Source organism: Ictalurus punctatus, unplaced genomic scaffold (assembly GCF_001660625.3).
Source record: "Ictalurus punctatus breed USDA103 unplaced genomic scaffold, Coco_2.0 Super-Scaffold_100046, whole genome shotgun sequence".
Classification (NCBI taxonomy): Eukaryota; Metazoa; Chordata; class Actinopteri; order Siluriformes; family Ictaluridae; genus Ictalurus; species Ictalurus punctatus.
The window spans coordinates 2,655,210-2,678,856 of NW_026521087.1; the positions used below are offsets into that span (position 1 = coordinate 2,655,210).

The 23,647-nt window shown below is 37.2% G+C and overlaps 1 protein-coding gene and 1 long non-coding RNA gene across 3 annotated transcripts; one reads left to right on the forward strand and one right to left on the reverse strand.

Annotated features, from left to right (window-relative positions):
* The first annotated feature begins 15,878 nt into the window (after positions 1–15,878).
* LOC128629964 (vigilin-like) lies at positions 15,879–17,033 on the forward strand. Its single transcript, XM_053678520.1, has 2 exons — positions 15,879–15,886; positions 16,073–17,033. The coding sequence occupies exons 1-2, from the start codon at positions 15,879–15,881 to the stop codon at positions 16,896–16,898; spliced, it is 834 nt and encodes a 277-aa protein (XP_053534495.1). The 3' UTR covers positions 16,899–17,033.
* A 1,194-nt stretch (positions 17,034–18,227) lies between these two features.
* Positions 18,228–23,622, reverse strand: LOC128630116 (uncharacterized). 2 transcript variants are annotated; one of them, XR_008394394.1, is made up of 4 exons: positions 23,015–23,622; positions 20,447–20,869; positions 19,588–19,716; positions 18,228–19,220 (listed from the first exon to the last, which is right to left on the reverse strand). It is a non-coding gene; the product is annotated as an uncharacterized LOC128630116 (long non-coding RNA). The 2 variants fall into 2 exon arrangements; XR_008394393.1 differs by having other exon boundaries at positions 20,447–23,622.
* Between the last annotated feature and the right edge of the window lie 25 nt (positions 23,623–23,647).

The following is a 23,647-nucleotide window of genomic DNA, read 5'->3' on the forward strand; positions in this document are numbered from 1 at the left end:
TATTGTATTTTGTTCATTAGATTATAACAGATTGTGAGGCATTTTTGCTGCGTTTGTTTCTTTAGTTTGGAAATTCTCCTTATGTCTCTCTTAATCACACACGGACAAAAACCAAATGTCAGAAATGTTTTACTAATTATTGACCAGCATGCAGGGATGCAAGGAATAAGTTGTTAGACATAACTTCAGTAAGCACTCATGCTGAATGAATAAACACAAACACGCGCATCACCGGAAAGCCTCGACCATTACAACTCTGAGACAAACACGGAAGAAACTAAAACTCTAGCTAAAGCGCTACACCAATTAAATAGCAGCTCATCCAGGAGCTCCACCAATTAGAGCGTAGCTGCGTTTGTTCGCGAGTTCCGTCTGGAGGTGAAAAGCAACCTTAACGCTCATTACTGCCCCCAAGCGTCACGGCAGTTACTCAACACTCCCACACATTACAGCAGGGGTGTAAAAGATTTTAATGACTTTTTTTGCAGTGACCTTGGCACCATTTTCAGATCCTTGATGTCAGCTCATCAAGGAACGTTACAAGGAGAGCTGTATTATATGATCTAAGACTAGGTCTGCATCCCACCACACTATTTCCAATATAGCTCCACACATGGAGCAGTGTTTAGATTTTGTGCTGAAATAAACTGGAATCAGCTCCCAGTCGATGTTAAATGTGCCACAGATGTAAATATCTTTAAATCTAGATTAAATACATTTTTTTTCATGTGCCTACACATAATCTAGGCTTGCACTTTATGTTCGTATTGCACTATATTCTTTGCACTATGATTTATGAATTGTATTTGATTTCATTTAGACCTTTAAGGAGTATTACTAATTTTTTAATTTCACACACCTTTCACATCACTTTCGCTTTTCTTTTGTTGCTGTCAGATCCTAATGTGACTGAGTTCATTAAAAGTGTCTAATTAAAGTCAGAATGATTTCCCCCTTTTCCAATAAAATAAAAAGTCACACATACTTGTTTAATCAGCTTAAAAAAACAGTTTTGCCCCGGAGGGCAGGGCATTTCCCACAAACTGAAACTGACTTTTCACCAAAGAGCTGCTGCTTCTCATCCTTCTGCTACTAAAAGAAAGCAGTTTTTAGTGTGAAATATGAGCTCATTAGGTTTAAAACCATCCTGATGACAAAAACATCTCAGAATGAGAATCACACTCAATGACAAGCCAGCGGAAAGCATTGAGTGATCAACTTTACACCAAACATAATGGAGAGTTTCATATTTTCAATATCAAACATTTAAATATTTGGATATTTTAACATTTTGAATGGTTGTATTTTGTCTCTTCATTATTAAACAAATATACATTGTGTTTCAAACATATGCAGTTTGGTGTCTTATTCACTGCATGACTTTTTATTACGTAATAGTAAATTCATGATCTTGTTTTTGGTTCAGAAGTTTCCAAATTCTGATGTCACCCTGGTAACTCTGCTGTTCAACCGACCTTCTCCCTCTTTCTTGTTCATGTTTTTTGCCTGGTGATTTGGATGTGTTTGCCACCTACACCTATCTGCAACTGGCCTTTGCGTGTGAGGCAAACAGGATAACCACTACACTACAGAACCCACGACAGGGCAGCCCTTTGGCTGTTGCCTATGGTCTTCTGATGAGAAGAGCACATACTTAAACTTTTGTTCACCACGGATACACGGATTGTAACTTGAAGGTTCAAGTGCTACTTTGTGGTAGTTGGCACAAAAGGAAGCAATCATCTACCTGAAAATAAATTGGTCAACTGAATGTGACATAGTCTTCTCTGTAGGCCTCTTAGATCTCTTTCTGCTTCCCACTTGTACTGATAGTGGTTCTTTGCTGTTTGTAAACACATCATTATCCATCAGGGCACGTTTGACCCGTGAACAGGGGAGAAAATGTAAGAAGATGGGGTCTCTCCGTGTGTCTTTTGTTAGCGACAAGTTAGCATGCAAACTGTGTTGAGAGGTGTACATTTTCTGCAATCAGCCATCTATATAGTCAATGTTTTTTATTTAATAAGCAAATATGTCTATATGCTGATTGGTCTTAAGCAGCGTTGTCCAGTCTTCAGGTTTTCGTTCCAATCTAGCAGGAGCCACACCTGATTCCAATTGTTTGATCCGCCGATCTTGGCTTTCAATAGACTAAAGTGTGGCTTCTGCTTGGTTAGAATGAAAACCTGCAACCACACCGGCCCGTTCTGGATAAGACTGGACAACCCTGATCTAAAGCAAATAACCACTAAGGTAAGTGCCACTTTGTGAGTTCAGAATCTGTCATGCTGACTCGACGTCACTCGATGAACAGGGATGGAACTGGTAGATGAGGAGACTTCCCACTGTTGACGAATGGCAATTTCAAGTTGAGGGTGCGTTTTCTTTGCGTTTTCCTGCTTGGAGGTGGGGAATTACAAGCTGCAACCTCGAGTCAAGCGCATCATTATTCTTGCCTTCTTGATGAAGGAAAGAGCCAGACTTCCACATTCAGTGGAAAAACAGAGACTGCCTGTGATTTTGCAAGCAGCTGTTATCTGCCTTGCTGCAAAAGCCCAATGGAAGGGAAACCGCTCCCAGCCTTTTCCGGGCGTAGACCTCTTGCTGATAGGTGAACTTGGTGACCAGTACTTTACGGAAAATTTTCCAGTCACGCACAGAGTCTTATTGAGCAACGAAAGAGCCAGGCTTCCACTTTCTGTGGAAAACCAGAGACTCCCTTTCATTTTGTAAGCAAATGTTAACTGCTTTGCTACAAAAGCACAAAAGAAGGAAATCTGCTCTGTTCAAGGTCTCGCTTTCTGGCTGTTCCTAGAGGACCTGATCCTACTGTGATGACAACCGGTCAGTTATTAAAGCAAAGTTTGAAAACTTCCAGCTTGTTTCTGCCCAGTCTCGAACCAGGGACCTTTCGCGCAGGAGCCGAAAATAGTTATGCTTAACTTTCCCCGTTCATTCTCTCATTCGCAATATACTTTTGGCCACATGTTGAATCCATGGCGCTGTTCCGAGGCTTGGTTTTTATCACTACAGATCACTATATTTTAAGATCTCGCGAATAAACTATACGTTTTCGGCTTTATTTTTTCGGCTTTCATCTCTTTTTGTTTAGGTCTTTTTTTTCTTCCAGACGTCAAATTAACATTCATCGTTTTACCTGAGAAATTTTTTTTTGATTTTTTGTACAAGTGGGTTTATAGATAAAATATATAGGGCTGCACTCAGAGGGCACCCTTGCTTTACACCCCGCATAACTTCAAATGGTTCAGTCAAAGAACCGTTAACATTTACTTCAACCGTCGATTTAACATAAAGGCATTTAATCATGTTTATGAAATTTTCAGGGAATTGATACAGTTTTAAAATCTCCCACAAATAGTCCCTTGAGATATAGTCAAATGCTTTTCTTTGGTCCAAAGCCACAATGTAAAAACTGTCACCATTTTTATCAAAAACTAGTTCTCTTAATGTGTTCAAGTTGTCCCACATAAATCTTCCCTTTATTGCACATGTTTGTTGTTTAGCTATTATTACATCCAAATAGTCACTCATCCTGTTCATAATGGTCTTTGCAAAAATCTTATAATCGACATTCATTAGGGTGAGATGTCTCCAGTTGTTGATATCACACATTTCACCCTTTTTATACAACAAGGATAAAACGCCTTCATAGAACGAGTTATGCATGTAACCTCTAGCGATCCCATCATTGAAGGCTTGCGTTAATAATTTAGCCAAATCTATGGCGCATGCATGATAAAAATCAGACGGGAGACCATCTTTCCCTGGAGACTTTTTTAAATTTAATTGTTTAATGGCATCAACAACCTCAGCCTCTTTTATTTCCTCACCTAAGCTCTTGGAAGGCGGGTCGACACTATTTTTTACATTCAAAAAGGTTTTTAGAAGTTTATTATCTATTTCAATTGAGTTGTACATGTTTGAACAAAGGATCCGAACAGCATCTCTGACGTCTTTAGGATTTTTCACTATAGTTCCATTATCTGTTTTAATGGCTTCGATATATTGGGCTTCTTTCCTTTTATTAAATAGTGAAATTGCTTTTGTTTGATTTAGAAGTTCATCGGAAATTATTCCTGCTCGGACTTGAATGTTCAGTAAAAACTCATTATTTAAAGTTTCTATCTCTTTTTTCAAATCCTTTAAGTTGTTTTCCTCACTTTCATCTCTTGTATTTTTTAGTTTTAGGCTTATATATTGTGTCATAATTGTATTGTACTTCTCATTTTTTTCTTTATTAAAACATAGACATTTGTATTTAAAAAATTTTTAAATCTGGATCTTAAAAACTTCCCACAAATCACAATAATTGGTAGTGAGGATATCTAAAGTTTTAATCCTATTAATTTCTTCTTTTAATTCTACAATCAATAAAGGACTTTTCAAAATTTGTGTGTTTAATTTCCAATAGTTTCTTCCTTCTTCATTTTAAAATCTAATGCCACATATAACTGTCAAGTGGTCCGACTCAACCAAGAGTTTTGTTGTATAAAATTTTGCCTCAAAATTATTATTAATATATATCCTGTCAATTCTAGTTTTACATGTTTTATCAAACCTTGTAAAGTCCACTTTCTCTGGAAATAATGTCCTAAATATGTCGGTGAAATGCTGTTCATTCATTATAGATTTAAGGACACCACCTTCTCTCCTAATTTTACATATTTTGGAAGAAATTTTATCATTATCATCTGTGATTGTATTAAAATCACCGCATACAATGGTATAGAAACCGACACACAGGAGCATTTTAAGCTTTTTAAAAAGCCGGATTTTACCAACAGTATCCTGTGCTGTGTATACATTTATTACTCTAATTTTTTTGTGCAATAAAACACATCTATAAACATTAATCGACCAGCAATTATTTCACGGCTCTTAATTATTTTAAATTTATTGTTATAAAATAAGGTCGCAATACCATCAGCTTTACTTTCGCCTATTGAAAAGATTGAAGGACCTTTGATCCATAAACTTTGAGCGTCCTGTACGTCTGCAAAACTGCTTAATCTGGTCTCTTGTATACATAAGATATCAACATGTTCTCCACTCAATATATTTAACTTTTTCACTTGATTAATTTTTGCCTGAATCCCTCTAACATTACATGTGGCAACAGTTAAATTTGAAAAAACCATAAAAATTAAGATAAGGATCTTCTCCGATAGATATTATTGCATGTCCATTAGTCCACATTTTCTCAACATTATCCACATCATTTAACCTTAATTCCTGCAGACATATATCACATTTCTTTTTAAATGATATGGGAATTGAAGTTAAAATCAAAGACATTGTGTCATAAAAAAGGGAAGAAAAGTAGGCGATATACATCATTCCTTAACCTTTTTTGCATTGTCAACATTTCCAGGAGAATTCCTCTTTCGCCTTTGGCGTTTATATGGATAGTCTAAAGTGTTTTTACCTTTCGCCAGCGTGGGAGTGTCCTCAGTGTCACCTGTGTTGTCGGCGATTGTCTGAGTTGTTCCACTTTCACCAGCTGGATGCGATGACTCCTCTCGGCCCTGTAGGCTTCCTGCAGGTGTAGAAATGATCTGGGTCGCTCCGGTCTCTCCCTCTGAGCACGTAGGCTCCTCTGGGGCTTGTGGACCTCCTTCAGGGGTTGAGCCGATCCGAGTCTTGCCGACTTCTATAGCCGATAGCGCAGGAAACTCCGATGCTTGCCGTCTCTCCACAGACGAAAGACTGGGCGGAGATGCTCCGCTGCTTCCAGCAGGTACTTCCGGTGTCTTCCGTCTCCCTTCCGGGGTCAGAGATTCTTCGCTGCTCCCAGAGTCCTCGCTGTCTTCGCTGTCGCTGGTATCGGTGCTGCTTGAGTCACTCCCAGATGTCGAGTCGTCCTCACTTGTGTGTAGTTTATTTTCTTCCCAGTTGTTATCCTCTTTATCGTTTGTTTTGGTTTCTGTGTTATGTGCGCTTTGTGTTACATTCTGGTCAATGTCTTTTTGATTTTTCGGCATTCTTAGTTTATAGCTGTAAGAATTTGGGCATTGAAAATATATATGCCCAGTTTCATTACATAAATTACATACTTGTGTATTTCTACAACTCTTTCCTTTGTGGCCAAAGCTTCCGCATTTCCAGCACTTTGCTTTTTCACAGTCCTTTGCCTGATGGTCGGAATCGTTACATATAAAACATTGCTTTGTTTGGCCGGGATATGTAATCGTTCCATTGTATGGTCCCATGGAAATGGAATTTGGTATCTGGAATATACTTCTGTCGGGGTTTTTCTTGAGTTTTATTTTATATCTCCTGATTCCATACCATATCCCGAACTGGTCCAGCGGCTTGTCAACAGGGTTCAGTATCTCACCAAACCTTAAGAGGTATTGTTCTACATCCGAGTCAGCGATTCTCCCAGTCCAAAACTTGACTACAATGCTCTTTACGTCTTGGGGAGCTGATGTAGTCATCTCCCAGTTTTTCCAGAATTCACTTCCTGTATTATTATTAAAAATTTGAGAAAATGTTTGAAGTGCCTGTTCTTTGGTAAAACATATTTCATACTCTTTTCTGTTAGGCATTGCAATAAAAGAGTATACATCTGTAGTCGATATCCATTGACTACTTAAAAGGTTTACTCCGACTTCAGCCCTGTCTGGCGCTTCTCCTTCTCCACTGTAACGTAGTCTGACCCAGTGCCTCCCCGCCGACGGCGAGGAGGCCACACGGGGTGACATACCGAACCCCCGGGTGGCGATAATTATCACCTTGTTAAAGGTGTTTTTGTTGTTGATGTTGTTGTTGTCGTTAAAGTCTTTAGTTTCAAATTACGAACGAGGGTACCACTTGCAAAAAGAGAGTATTAATTACCACCCTTGTCTCTGCCAGACATGATGCTGCTCTCGAAGTCAAGCCACTCAATAAAAGTTCTCGCGCAGCGCCCACCTATTTATCCACACTCGACAGGACCTAGTTGAGAACAGGCGAGGAGGCGGGCCTTACACCAACGGTCACACAATGGCTCTCTTTTTCGAAAACAATCACTAGGCACTGCTTTTCACCTGCTAACGTCTTCTTCTCTCTCTCTCTCTCTCTAATCACTGGCCTTCTCTTTTCACATTTCCATTTTCACTATCTGTGTTACAGTCAATGTACACACTGTGTTTGAACCTAAATGTCATGCATCAACCAAAACTGCGCCTCCAGAATGACGGCTGAGCTTAAGATTGGCAAAATATGTCGCAGCAGTTGCATTCGTCAAATAAACTATGAGCAATTAAGTAGTGCCAATGAGATAATTACAGCAATGTGTAATGTCCAATAAGCTCAAAAAGAGCCGGACTCGCAGCACACTTTATTCTACTTGGCCAGTCAAACACAATTATGAACTGGGATTCTGATAGTTGTGTGCCTTTAACTCACTGTGTAGAAAAATGAGGTCAGCTATATAGACAACAATGTTCATTACGTATTTAATTACTTCGATTGAGGTCATTATTAGAAGTAGTAGTAGTAATAGTAAAATACCTACAACCTACCTTCTGTTTTAGGCGTCGTGTGTTGTGCTGGATGGAACATGACTGCCCTCGTGTGGCCAAACTCGGGAACGGCAATTTCCCAAAAATTGCAGTATTCTCTTATTAAGCTTTTAATGGCGGTGTTTAGAAGTCTATATTTGTATTATTTGGCAAATAGTGGGGTAAGAAGTAATAGATGCTATGAACATTCATGTTTCTCTCACCACTGGGGCAGAGGTGGCTTAGTGGTTAAGGCTCTGGTTTACTGATCAGAAGGTCAGGTCACCATATCATGACCCTGTGCTCTGACCCCAGCTTCCTGACATGTTGGGGTATGTGAAGAAAACAATTTCACTGTGCTCTACTGCATATGTGACCAATAAAGACTCATTATGTAGACTTATACATGACATTTTTAATTCTAAAACAGCTGCTAAACTATGTGCAGACTAAATTATGTGCAGATGTAAAAACAAAATGCTAAACACATTCTCTATTTGTGTGTGTGGTTTTTTGTACTGTATGTGTATTTCATCAGTGTTGCTATGAGCTTATTTCTTGTAGAATAATAATAATAATAATAATAATAATAATAATAATAATAATAATAATAATAATAATAACGCAGCTCATCAGTGTTATTACTGTGCATTGTCTAGTTTTCACGTATCAAGGACAATACACGGAGCTTCTGAACTGTTTAACAGCATTATTATTATTATTATTATTATTATTATTATTATTATTATTATTATTATTATTATTATTACTATTAGTTGGCCAATTATTTTTTTGATTAATCGTATGGGGTGGAGCGAACTTTCAGTACCATTTGTTTTTGTTTATTTAAAATAAAGTCCACAAACTGAGTGTAACAAATATAAACTTCACAGTAAAACTTTACACAACTGTTTGTACAAAACAGAAAAGAACCCAACACACACACACACACACACACACACACACACACACACACACACACACACACACACACACACCAGAATATATATTATTAATTTAGGACTATAGTTTAATTCGGTGCTTTTTGTGCATCTATAAAAAAAAATTATGCATAAATACTATATATATATATATATATATATATATATATATATATATATATATATATATATATATATAGTCCTAAATGAATAATAAAAACTCACTTTCACTGCACCTTGTGGTTTCTGTTCCTCGGTGTCTTTAGACATTATTTTACTTTTGATCATAATGTTTGAATTAGACATTACAGATCTTACTCGCGCTACACTCTGTATCAGCGCGTCTACACCGCGCGTGACCAGCAACGTGTCCTCGTTACTAACATGTCACTTCCGACAGAATTTACACTGCAAGCGCGCAGATACAGCATATAATTTACAATAGACATTGTCTCAAAGCAGCTTTACAGAAATATCAACATGCTATACAGATATTAAAGGTGTGAATTTATCCCAACTGAGCAAGCCACTGCGTGGCGACGGTGGCAAGGAAAAACTCCCTAAGATTTTTTAAGAGGAAGAAACCTTGAGAGGAACCCGACTCAGAAGGGAACCCATCCTCATCTGGGTAACAACAGATAGTGTGAAAAAGTTCATTATGGATTCATATGAAGTCTGTATGGCCTTAGGAGCAGCCGTAATCACACGAGTTGAAATTCATGTTAGATGCTCTGTTGTCGTCGATAGCAAAGTAAGCAGGATAATTGTTAGTGTAAAGAAGATTGTACTGCTATTCCTCCTAAGGCCACATCGACTGGAGGGGAGAAGAGAACATATTTATTCATTCATTTATCTTACACAAAATTTTATTTTCATTAATAGTTTGTTTACGTACACACAGACACAGACACACGCACACGCACGCACACACACACACACACACACACACACACACACACACACAGTCGGGGCCAAAAGTCTGAGAGCACTAGTGGAAAATGTTTCTATTTTGCATGTTTTTATTATTTAATTTTAACATTTTCATTCGAAATTGTATTATTGACTACAACTTCAGTAAAAAAAAAAAAACAACAAAAAAAAACGGAGAATCTTTAAAATATTTACAAGAGATTCAGAGTTTCTTAATGTTTACAATTGCAGAATTAAAAAAATATATAAATATCCAATATATTAAACATTTACTTTCTTTGTTTTAAATATTAATAAATTCTAACCAATTTATTTCAAAATGTAAGAGAAAAAAAAAATCCAGATTTTCAATGTGGTCTCAGACATTTGTGTGTGTGTGTGTGTGTGTGTGTGTGTGTGTGTGTGTGTGTCTCAGACATTTGTGTGTGTGTGTGTGTGTGTGTGTGTGTGTGTGTGTGTGTGTGTGTGTGTGTGTGTGTGTGTGTGTGTTTCTGTGTTCTACTATACTGTATTCTTACCTTGCTGATGGGTCCGAATCGACTGCAGTGAAAAAATGCATATCCCTGCGCAAAAATATATATACATTATAGGAACATTTGATAGGTTGTGTTTTTAATCTATAAAAGGTATTGTCTTTTTAAATGATGACAATTTACAAGTGATATTAAATCAATCATAGTGTACTGTAAAACGAGATTTTTTAAAATACTTGAAATCAGTTTGATACTTGAAATCAGAGTTTCAAGTAAAAGAAAAAGCATGGGCCTTTGTGAATTCTCCATTTTCTGCTTAACTAGAAAGATACCAACTTTAGACAATTTACAAGAGCACTCAAGGATTAAAAAGAAAATAGCCAATTGAGGAAGCAATGTACCATTCACCACTTAATAATAAGACTTTAACTGTGCACATCAAATTATATGAAGTGCATCATATAACAAATATATCATTCATTGTGCCAAAATAAAGGCACAGTTTAGAGAGGTTTCTTACCTTCTTCGACATAGATCAGAAAGTCCTCTCTTTGACCCTTTAAACTCTGAGCTGTCCACTTGGTGTATCACTAAATGATTATTTAGTTTATTTAAAAGGCAAATGCACTTTGTGTTCTTCAAATGCAAATAAGTTTGACTCAAATGACGGTCTACAGCAAAGTTTAAAAAAACATGAAGCAAAAACCTTCCATTTACATTTTATACATACATAAATATATACATATATAATATAGGTATAGGTTTTATCCAGCAAGATAATTGATTTATGAATCAATCAATGTCTGATTCATAAAAACTGTTGTACAAATGTGTGACGCAAAAGCAAAAATGTCAGGCTAAAACTGATGTGACGGATCATCCAGCAATTCCCTTTAGTCATCTGATGATGCATTTATTATAGATTCTCCTTCAAACATTGTTTAATTGACTTTCAGAGTTAAGAGGTTTTCATTTTTGGCAATGAGACACAGAATCATTACTGTGACAAAACATTAATAACTTCTCCATTTGAACTGTTAAAATGTGCAGATTCATTGTATTTTAATATGAAACTGTTCTCAAAAAATAATATTAGACACCAGGATAATATTCATTAATAATAGCACATAATATTCAATAGCATTGAATTTATTAAAACACTGTGCTATTCTATCACACACCTTTGAATCATGTTAATTTAAATACTATAGTTATAGTACCTGTCAGTGCCAACATCCCCACAAGATTTCATAATGTAATGGATTTACATTAATACTACATGAATTGATCATGCTCACTTTATATAATTCAATCTTGTAATTAGAAACTTGTGTAAATTAAGCTTAGCATAAGCAGTGTAATTGTCTTTTGATGAGAAATTTAATATTTCTTTGTAAACTATAAATCATATTTTTTCTCAAATTTAGTCTACCGCATGTTCCATGTTTTGTTGAGACATTGTAATTGTAAAGCGACATTGGTTATGAGTAAGGAGCTATATAAATTACACATATTATTATTATTATTATTATTATTATTATTATTATTATTATTATTAATAATAATAATAATAATAATAATAATAATAATAATAATAATAATGTATTTATTTATTTATTATATATTTTAACTGTTGAAGCATATGTAATTAAATGGTGATTTCAATGGTGGTAACACTGTATACTGTGCCTTGAATCCAGTTTCAGGTGTTTTGGAGTTCTTAAAAATAGTATTTTGAATACATTTTGCATTAGGCTACGCAAAGCAGCTGGAGTGCCGATCTTATTTGCTTTTGCAGGATGTGTTTGAAAAAGAACTTAACTAATTCATGTGGCAGCTGCGCAATGCATAAAATCATGCAGATACAGGTAAGTATTTCAGTAAGCTTCAGTTAATATTCACACACACATCAGAATCTCAGTGATCTCAGTGATGATGGTATGAATGTTGGTGCCAGACGAGCTGGTTTGAGAATTTTAGAGGCTGATCTGGGATTTTCACAGACAGCAATCTCTTGAGTTTACACAGAATGATGGAGAAAAACAAACACCTTGTTGATGAGAGAGGACAGAGGAGAATGGACAGACTGGTTCGAGCTGACAGGAAGGCTATGGTAATGATAATTCTTTACAAGTGTGGGGAGCAGAAAACCCTCTTGCAACATACAATACGTCTAACCAAATGAGGTGGATAAGCTACAACCATATTAGGTTCCACTCCTGTCTGTGAGCCAAGAACAGGAACCTGAGGCTAGAGTGGGCGTGGACTCACTGGAACTGGACAGTTGAAGCATGGAAAAACATTGCCTGATTTGATGAATCTTGATTTCTGTTGTGACATGTAGATGATAGGGTCAGACATTGGCATCAGCAGCATGAAAATGCCTTGTGTCAACAGTCCAGACTGCTGCTGGTGGTATAACGGTGTGTAGAATGTTTTCTTTCTATTATGTGATCCTATGTGAACCTTTGCTTTCAGCATATGGTGTGAACCCCTTGGTCAGAAATAACCGAAACTAAACATTTTCCCTGTTTTAACTGTTGATCAGTCCTGCACATCGGCTTGTAAGAATTTTAGCTCGTTTCTCAGTACAGAACAGCTTCAACTCTGGAATGCTGGTGATTTTCCTGACATGACCTGCTTGTTTGCGGTCCTTCCACAACATTTCTATTGGATTAAGGTCAGGACATTGACTTGGCAAATTCTGAAACATGAATTTTATTCTCTTTTAACCATACTTTGGTGGACCCATATATGCTTTTTGTGCTTAGGGTTGTTGGCCTGCTGCATGACCCCTGTCCAAGGTCATGCATGGTAGGCTGATTGGCATGTCCAAAGTGTCTGTAGTGTATGAATGGGTGTGTGAATGTGTATGTGAGTGTGCCTTGCGATGGACTGGTACTCTGTCCAGGGTGTACCCTGTCCAGTGCCCTATGATCTCTGGGATAGGCTCAAGGTTCCTGTATGATAGGAGATGCAGAAAATGGAAGGGGGGGTGGATGGAAAACAGAGTGAAATTTTATTATCCTGAGTATCCAGTTACACAAATGGAGAGGTGAGTTTAGATTTGGCTAAATAAATCATACAATCTAGAAACAAACAAGTGGGATATAATCAGTGGTTGATTTTAGACACAATCATTCTTGATATTATTAATAATACTGCTGTTGGTTTGAGTTGAGCACTGACAATCAAATTAAAAGAAGATGAAGCCAGCATTTAATGGTTTGGGGTTGGTTTTTTTTTTGTTTTTGTTTTTACAGTGAAGTGATAAGAAGAAATCCTCAGAGACTGCTACAGTGTCCTCCCAGGAATCCATGGCTAATCATAGGCTGAAGTGTTTCAGAGACATTCTGGACACTGTGTAATGAGAATTTCTTTATTGAGTCTTAGTTACAGATTATTGAATATGTTGCATGTTAAATAAGATTCTGATACTAACAATGGGAAATGTTGATTTAAGAGAATGGAATGCTCTGAACCTTAATGAGCCAAATAAGATAAGGTGTAAAATCATGTAAAAAATAAATAAATAAAATGTTCTCATATTATATAAATTAAAAAATCCCTTAATTGTCACAAATAAATAAATAAATTAAAATCCCATTAATATTTGGTAATGTGCTGTACTGAGAATCATCATTCTACAAACATTGGAAATTCTCAAGCAGGTAAGTGTTTAAGGGAAGGAGCAAAGTTTAAAGTGAACACATTTATGCCAGTGAGTAAAACCTCATTCTTACATGATCTCAGCACTTTCTGTGTTTTAAACATGCTTCCAACCATACAAAAATTCATCATGACTGATGACTGATTGGCTGGGAGGTGACAAGGATTCTGAGTATTGTTCAATAAAGCTGATGATATATCTGCAGTGAAAACTGTAAAGGTGTACAGATGAACGAGCAGTTCTTACAACCAGGAAAATCTGAGTGTTTTGTTTTCTACTATATTAACCTAAATTCTCACTATCCCAGAAAAGCTACTGAATATACTTTATCTACTCAATAATATTTCTGAGAGAAACTTAACTAGCAATATTCTACCAGTAAATCTAGCTATTGTTTTAAACTCAAACCGAGGTATAACTATGCTAAACCCAGAAATCAAGAGGCATGTTTAATACATCAATCACATAGTACATATAACAGGGTCTGTACAGATGCTTCATAATGAAATTCCAGGACTTTCAAGCACTTTTCAAATACTGTGTATGCTTTTGTTTTCACAGACTATACAAGAGATGTCATTCAAACATATTCTTTATTTCTTCTTTTTAAATTCCAAAATATATTATTATTAATAATAATAATAATAAAAACACAGCCAATTTTAATATAGCTCCTTTTCCCAGCCGTGATGGACTAAATTTGTATTTCCCAGGCACTGATTCATCTTCACTATAATGTTAAAATACTCCAAGTGAGTGACAGGAGCACTGTGTCCACACGTTTCTAGATGATGTCATGCGCTAATTAGCATATTCATTACATCATTACATCGTATTTTCATTCTGCCTAAAGTCAGCCCTTTACAGCCAAATTCCCAATAAAGCTGTTTTCATTTACGTATTTTTTTTGTTTCTGTTGTCAGACAACAGGACGAGTATGAAATAGTGACTGAACCACGGCCCAATAAGAGACTACATGTTCACCAGCAGTCACTTTCAAACCTTTTCCAAGCTGCTGATCTACATTGTTAAAATCCTGATTTTATAACCGTGATGTCATCTGACTAAACCACCACACACATAAGTTAAAGACAACGAGTGCACTGTGATTTCGTGCTATATTTCCATGTAAAATAATCTCTCAGAGAGAAAGTTAGAAGTGAATGAATGTGCTGCTCCTCTCTGCCCCTCACTGAACAGAGTAGCCGCAGAGAGAGGCGTGTCTCCGGGGGGAAAGCAGGACCTCACACTCACCGGGCAGTACTGGCCATTCTCTTCTACAGAAAGTAGCTAAGGTTTGGCTAAAAAGTCGCTAGATATGACGCTAGGAGCTTTTTTGAAAACGTCTGCAGCGGGGAGCCCTATTTTGAGTGAAAGGATTGTATTCATGTTCTGTAGAAAATAAACCCTTTAAAGTTATTTAGTGATTTCGTATTTATTGACTTTTTATCATCCAAGCAATTTTAAGCCTTTATCTCTGTAATGTTCTTCCCTATTTGTGGATATTCTCGAGTGAAATAGACGAGGCCACCTAGGGAACACATGAAGTTATGTAGGAGCAGTGATGAGAATGAAATGACTAATAAGATTAGAAAGACATTAATAATGTTAATATTAGCAGTAAATTTGTGTACTTTATTACGATAACTATACTGTTATGTACATGATATAATGTTAATGTGTTAATATGTTTTAAATGTGTTTGTGTGCTGTCCTTATACCGTGTCTAGGTCAGTCTCCCCACAGACATGTATAGTCAAATCGGAGCAGCGAGCCATAAGATCTGTTATGACGTCACGTTCAGAGTTCTATAAGTTTCCTGATGGTATGCTTGACGGTTGTTCCCTTTATGACGCCGCGAATGTCAAGGTTTTTAAACTTTGTGGTATCTGAGCAGGCGTCTGTATTCATTTGAACGGAGTAGTATTTAATCATTGGTCTATCTAACCTTTTCATGTGGTTAGTTTCTTTGTTTGTTCATCTGTGTTTAAGAATGGACATTGAAATAATATATCCAGATATGTGTACAGCTGCTGTGTGACAATGTAAACTTAAAAAACCCCAACATTTCCATGTCTAGAGAAGAGGGTGCGTTCTTTAAAAATTAAATCATAATGATGATGCTGTTAAACAGTTCAGAAGCTCCGTGTATTGTCCTTGATATGTGAAAACTAGACAATGCACAGTAATAACGCTGATGAGCTGCGTCAGTGTAAAATAGCCCAAATCTACCTTCTGTTTCAGGCGGCGTTGTGCTGGATGGAGCTTGACTGCCCTCGTGTGTCCAAACTCGGGAACGGCAGTTTCCCAGAAGGGGTATTCTGTTCCAAGTTTGTGGTAGTTGGCCAAGAAATATTACATGGAGACGTGAGGCTGCAGTGGAAGCCCTGAAGGTTCTGGTACATGTGAGCATTGAAGGAGAAGTGCCTTTTGAGCTTCATCGCTACATCACTGGGCAGAAAGGAAGTGGCATTCGCAAAATGATGGATGAATTTGAGGTCAATATTCAAGTGCCTGCTCCTGAGCTCCAGTCCGACATAATTTCCGTTACAGGCCTTGCCACTCACCTGGACCTAAAGAAGGGCTTTTTGAGCGCATCAAAGGGCTGCAGGCTGAACTGGAGGATCGGGCTCTCAGGAGCTTCAAGTTGACCATCACTGTGGATCCCAAATATCATCTCAAGATCATTGCTCGCAAGGGTGCCATAATCACCCAGATCCATACTGACCATGATGTCAACATCCAGTTCCCTGAGAAAAATGACGAGAACCATGACCAGCTCAGCATCACCGGCTATGAGCAGAATGCTATAGCAGCACGTGATGCTATCCAAGGCATTGTTGATGAGCTGGAGGAAATTATATCTGAGGACATTACCTTGGACAGCAGAGTTCATGCTCGCATTATTGGTGCTCGTACCAAGGGTATCCGCAAAATCATGGATGAATTTAAAGTTGATCTTCGGTTTCCTCAGAGCGGAGCTGCAGATCCCAATTTGGTTACTGTAACTGGCCGTCCAGAGATGGTTGATGAAGCCATAGATCATCTCCTGAACTTGGAAGAGGAATGTATGGCTGATGTGGTGGAAGATGAGGCCAAGATGGCCTACATGAAGCCATCTGGCACTGCAGCAGCCAAACCTGAGGAACCCCGTGGGCCCTCCAATGGATTTGTGGTGAGGGAGGCACCCTGGGCTACCAGCAGTGAGAAGGCCTCTGATATGAATAGCTCCGAGGACTTCCCCAGCTTCGGTACTCCTGTGGCTGCTGCCAAAGCTTCTCCATGGGGACCAAAGTGTTTTAGAAGTGACCTGTGGTTGGTGGATGTCTCTGTGAGCAGCATGCGTCAGTGTGTGTTCATTCACACTCTCCAGGCCTGAACGCTCTGCGGTCAACCACACTTTCTCGCTCCTAGCACAGAACTAAGAGTTAAGAGAAGTAAAGGCTGAAGGCTGACGGAGGACGACTGAAAGACATAACCTGAGATACTTTTTATCCAACATACTCTCTCTCCCCTTTTTTTAACCTGTTCATGATAATTATTGTATACTTTACCTATCTTTGTAATGTTCTTCCCTATTTGTGGATAGATGAGGCCACGTAGGGAACACATGAAGCAGTGGTGAGAATGAAATTTCTACTAACATTAGAAATACATTAATATTTTCATATTACAAATCAATTTGTGTACTTTAACATTATATAATATACATAGCAGTATATTTATCAATTCAATTTTTATTTATTTGTATAGCGCTTTTACAATAGACATTGTCTCAAAGCAGCTTTACAGAAATATCAAACTATTTATCATCATCATCATCATCATGTGTGAATATGCTTTAAATGTGTTGGTGTGCTGTCTGTATACCGTGTCTCTTTCCGTCTGTCTGGCCAGCGCGCGCACATATATAGTGAAATCGGAGCAGCGTTCAGAGTTCTAGACCTATCCTGGTGGTATGCGTGACCATTTTCCCCGTTTATGATGCCGCGAATGTAGAGTTTTTAAACGCTGTGGTGTCTGAGCAGGCCTCTGTATTCATTTGAACGGAGTTGTATTAAATCATTGCTGTATCTAACCTTTGCATTTTGTTAGTTTATGTAGCGTTTTTTAATAATGGACATTGTCACAAAGCAGCTGTACAGATATCTGGATATATTATTTCAATGTAAACTTACAAACAACATTTCCATGTCAAGAATCGAGGGTATGTTCTTTAAAAATGTAATAATAATAATAATAATAATAATAATAATAATAATAATAATAATAATGCTGTTAAACAGTTCAGAAGCGCCGTGTATTGTTTTTGATATGTCAAATCTAGACAACGCAGGCCAAGAGAGTGACCATCATGCCCAAGGATATTCAGCTGGCCCGGTGTATTCGCGGAGAGCGCTCGTAAACGACAACTTCATCTAATATACACAAAGGCTCTTTTAAGAGCCACTTCATCGTCTCAGAAAACAGCAAATTTTCTTTCTTGGGCAGTTTGAAAATTTAGAACGTGGTACAGAGAGAAGGGGACATTACATTATAATATATATATATATATATATATATATATATATATATATATATATATATATATATATATATATATATATATATATATATATATATATATATATATATATATATATATATAGTGTTAGATTTCCAAGTATCTCATGGAATCTCATATTTATGTCCTCAGAGGTCTGGATGGTTCATAATGTACCAGTACATCAGAAATATATATTGGACCCAAACCATTCAGTGCTTTATAAAACAGTAAAACTGGGATATGGAATTCCAGAAAAACTCAACATGCACATAGTATTTTGTAATTGCCTGTATATACACACACCTCATAATGTGGTGTAAATACACTACACAAATATTTATACACAAAGTTACACACATTACGATGCTATTTTTTCTAATCAGATATGTGTAATCCTTTTTGTATCTAATTTCTTGAAAAGTACACAAGTACTCATTTTCCAACATTATGTGGCAAGATACAATTAAAGCATATAACATACCGCATGCTTAAAAAAATCCGTAATTAAACAATGCTTCAATAATGTGGATGTTAGATTCTGGTCTATGGAATTCCCATGACGAATCTTATGAATGATAGACAACAATTATATAGTTTAACAAACTCCGTGAATATTTTTAATAAACATGCATGAATTTTAGTAAATGCAGACAAAGTGAATAGCTGAAAAATGACATTCAATATTGTAACACACAAAACAGCCAGATATTGTACCTATGTATTGCTAATCAAAGAAAACAATTTATTACATTTACATTACATTCACTTAGCAGACGCTTTTATCCAAAGCGACTTACAAATAAGAAAGATACAAGCAAAGCGATATATCAAGCAGAGAACAATACAAGAGCAGCTACCATACAAGATCTATTCATTGAATTCTAGAAGAAGCAACGTGCAGACTAGAGGTGTAAGTGCATTTTTTTTTTTAATTTTTTTTTTTTTTTTATGAGTTGGTTAGGTGTTCATAGAAGAGGTGGGTCTTTAATTAGTCAGACATCAAACCCAATGGAATTCCCCGTATATTCAAGCTCATTAGAATTGTACTGTTTGGAGGCTGTCACGCAAGGGAGAGGAATGATATTACAAAATTGAATCTGAACTGGACTCAGGCCCAATTCTTGCAGGACGCACTGGAGATCCCACGTAGCTCTGCTGTGAACAGACAGTGGATATATCTGAATATATGGCATTTCATTTCATTGTTATATACATGTACTATATGATGCAGTCTGAACCAACAATTTCGGAAACAGTAAAACTACAGACATTAGCTACACATTCCTGATCGCAAGAAAGTGAACCACAATTCACTCATAATTTGAAACCTCCAAATCAATCATCAGTATTCACAAAAGGTTTGGAGCATGTATGCACTTTCAGTTATATGCATAGTGGAAAGGTTTTTGCTTTTCAAATGGATATAAAAACTAATGAGTCAGTCAACAGTGTTACACAATGGCACATTTGTATGAATGAGAAAAGAAAAAGAATCACAGAAGTTGTAGATTTAAATTCTAACCTTCATCATAAACACTCATAATATGTTTCTTGCCACTTTTCCTGCCTGGGGCATTTTTTAGGTAGCTGCCGATGGCCTCTCTGCAACCGGCAACAGTATATTCACGTCCATGTGCTTGTTCGGCAATATCTGTAACATAAATATCAACAAAAACATTCAGCCTTGGAATGCAATAACAGAGAAAATGTCCAATTTCTGAAGGCAAGACTTTCTTTTCAAGAGTTTGCAAAGGAGGCATATACTGTCATGTACCGTCATTTCCAGACTATAAGCCGCTACTTTTTTCACACGCTTTGAACACTGCGGCTTAAACAACGATGCGGCTAATTTATGGATTTTTACGGGTTAACGAGCTTCATGCCGCCAAAACATTTAGCCTCGTCACATCGGACCAATGAAATTACAGAACAGGTCACAGTGGACCAATGAAATTGTTCGAATTAAATCAAACACACTCACACTAAATTCTTCAGATCAGTCATTTTACGCTTCATGCACACACCCTCATCATGGAAAACACACGAAGAAATGCATTTGATGCAGCTTTCAAGTTAAAGGCGATCGATCTGGCTGTTGAAGAAGGAAATAGAGCTGCTGCACATAAGCTTGGCATGCACTGTTCAGGAAAAAAAGCATTTACGGTATGTATTTAATTAAAAGTTAAAAAAAATCTATCTGTGTAACATCTTTCTGTGTAAATATCTCGCGTTACAACGTGGACACCTGCGGCTTATAGACAAGTGCGGCCTATATATGTACAATTTTTTTTTTCTTTTTAAAGTTAGTGGGTGCGGCTTATATTCAGGTGCGCTCAATAGTCCGAAAATTACGGTATACATTTTTTATCCTTCATACTCACAGTGTACAAGGCGATACACTTCATCCTGATAAGTCAAAGCCAGCTTCCCACCTTTTGACACTTTCAACAAAAACATACATTACAGACTGTTCTCCCCGATTCTTTGGAGAATGGAGCGAACTGTCTCTCCGATGCTGCTCTGCCTCATTGTCTTCAAGTAAGCACGCTACAAGAAATTCAAATAAAAAATCTCTGGAATACATGGTCCAACATAAGATACAATTCCATCATTTAGTCACATAGGAGTCAAATTCCAGGTGAACATTAAAAAGTTTGACTTACAAAACAGTTGACTTACAAAACAGAAGTTTTTCGCTATTCTTCAGTTGTTGTTTATTGTTGTTATTGTTCAGTTGCAAACATACAGCTCTGTATCATCAGCATAACAGTGGAAATTCATTCCATGTTTATGAATAATTTGACCTAGAGGTAGCATATACAAAATAAAAAGCAGTGGGCCTCAAACAGAACCTTGTGGAACACCAAATTTAACCTCAGTATTCATGGAGAAGTCTCCATTTACATCTACAAACTGAACTGATAACGATCGGTCTAATAAGACCTGAGGCAGGAGAGGACTGTTCCCTTAATGCCAACATTTTCTAATCTATCAAGGAGAATAGTGTGATCTATAGTATCAAAAGCTGCACTAAGGTCAAGTAACACAAGCAACAAGACAAACCCTGATCAGAGGTCAGTAGAAGGTCATTTACTACTTTAACTAACGCTGTCTCTGTGCTATGATGAGGTCTACGTCCTGACTGATACATTTCATGAATGTTATTCCTATGTAAGTACGAGCATAACTGCTGTGTACAACTTTTTCTAAGATCTTGGAGATGAAGGGGAGATTAGATATTGGTCTATAGCTGGACAGTTGAGAGGGGTCAAGGTCAGGTTTTTTAATCAGGGGTTTAATAACTGCTAATTTAAATGATTTAGGTACATAGCAAGTGCTAAGGGAAGAGTTGATTATATTTAAAAATGGTTCAATTACTCCAGGACAAATCTGTTTAAATAGACATGTAGGTACGGGATCTAGTATGCAAGTTGATGAATTTGCTGAAGAGATTAATGAAGCTAGTTCGGTCTCTCTAAGGGGAGTAAAACATTCTAAACATTAATCCGATATTGCTATATCATCGTCTACAGGGTTAGTTATAATACTGTCTGGTTTTAATTTAATAGCCTGAATTTCACATCTAATATTTTCAACTTTACCAATAAAAAGTTCCATGAAATCTTCACCGCTATGTAATGATTGTGATTGAGTGTTTCTCTCTGTGGTGGTTTCATTCCTAGTAAATTTTGCTACTGTGTTGAATAGAAATCTAGAATTGTTTTTGTTGTCTCCTATTAAGGTGGAGAGACTTTTCTAGCATCGCTAAGAGATTTCCTATATTTCAGTAGGTTCTCCTTCCATGCTGTTTGAAATATCACCAGTTTGGTTTGACGCCAATGTTCTAATTGTCGATTTGTCTGTTTTAAGGTTCGCGTTTGATCGTTATACCAGGGTGCTAGCTTTTTCTCTCTAATTATTTTTCTTTTGAGTGGAGCCACTCTATCTAGCATGTAGCGGAGTGTTGACTGTAAGCTTTCAGTCACCTAATCGAGTTCTATCGGATCAGACGGTGATCCAAATATAATTGATGTCTCTGGGAGGTTATTTATGAAGCTCGGTGCAGTAGCTGATGTGAAAGCACGCTTTATGCGGTAGCAAGGCGAGGTGGAAATATTATGATCAATTCGTATTATGAAAGAGATAAGATAATGGTCTGAGACAACTTTAGACTGCGGAAAAATTATAATATTTTCTATATTTAATCCGTATGTTAGTATGAGGTCAAGAGTGTGACCACCATTATAAGTAGGCCCGATTACGTTCTGATTAATCCCTACTGAATCTAAGATGGACACAACCGCTGTTCTCAGAGGGTCTTCTGGATATCAAAGTGAATATTAAAATCACAGACGATTAATGCTTTATCTACAGACACAACTACAGACACATTCACTAAGAAATTCAGCATATGGCCCTGGGGGCCTGTAAATAATTAGAGGAATTTACTTATTTTTAGTGGCTACATAAGTTATGCTGGTATAAAGAATTTCAAAAGAATTAAATTTATTACTAGGTTTTTGTGTGACGGCTAGATTTTGACTATGGATGAGTCCAACACCTCCTCCTCTACCAGCTGAACGAGGCTGATGTACATAACTGTATCCAGGAGCACTGGCTTCATTTAATGCCATGTACTCGTTTGGTTTAATCAAAGTTTCCGTTAAACACATTAAATTACATTCCTGATCAGTAATGATGTCGTTAACAATAAGAGCCTTAGACGCAAGAGATCTAATGCTCAATAGTCCTAGCTTCAGATTAAAGGTGCTGGATGTATGATCTAATTTTAGGTTAATTAGGTTACTAAAACAAACATTCTGAAATTGTCTATGTAATTGTATAGCTCGGGGAACAGACACAGTCTCTATAGAATGTACTACAGGTGTTGGACTATTAACTGAACATTGCTTATGATGAACTTTGTTATTGTAGGAAAATGTGCTTACGGTAGACAGTCACTTGGTCTGTAGCGTCTTGGAAATGTTGTCTGACAGCAGTTCCGATCCCAGAACAGATTCCAGTTATTAACAAACAGCAGATTCTGTTCATTACACCAAGAAACTAACCAGTCATTCAAAGCAAGAAGTCTACTGAGCCTTTCAGCTCCACCTCTGTATGAGGGAAGAGGTCCAGAGACGATGATCTTCGCGATGGGTGATCTGCCTCGTACCGTCTCGATCAGGCTGGAGAAGTCCCTCTTCAGAACCTCCGCCTGCCACAGCCTGATGTTTGCCCCCACGTGCAGCACGACCGCTCCAATGCGCTAGTCCTTCTTCAGGATTCCTGTTAGCTGCTCAGCGACATCAAGGACACAAACAAAAGAAAAACTGTGTGTGCACCTTACCCCTTGTTGAAGCGACGTGGACGTTTCGCACAATGGAGTTCCCAACGATCACACAGGATCAATCTTATTTTGTTAAGAGTATTAATATTTTGTAGATTCTGCAAGGGGTATGTAAACTTCCGACCGCAACTGTGTACCCACCCAGCTACCAACAAACACGCACACTAATTCAACCGCTTAAAAACAGCAAGGATTTTTTTAAAAAACATTTTTTATGAACAATTAAAAATAGACT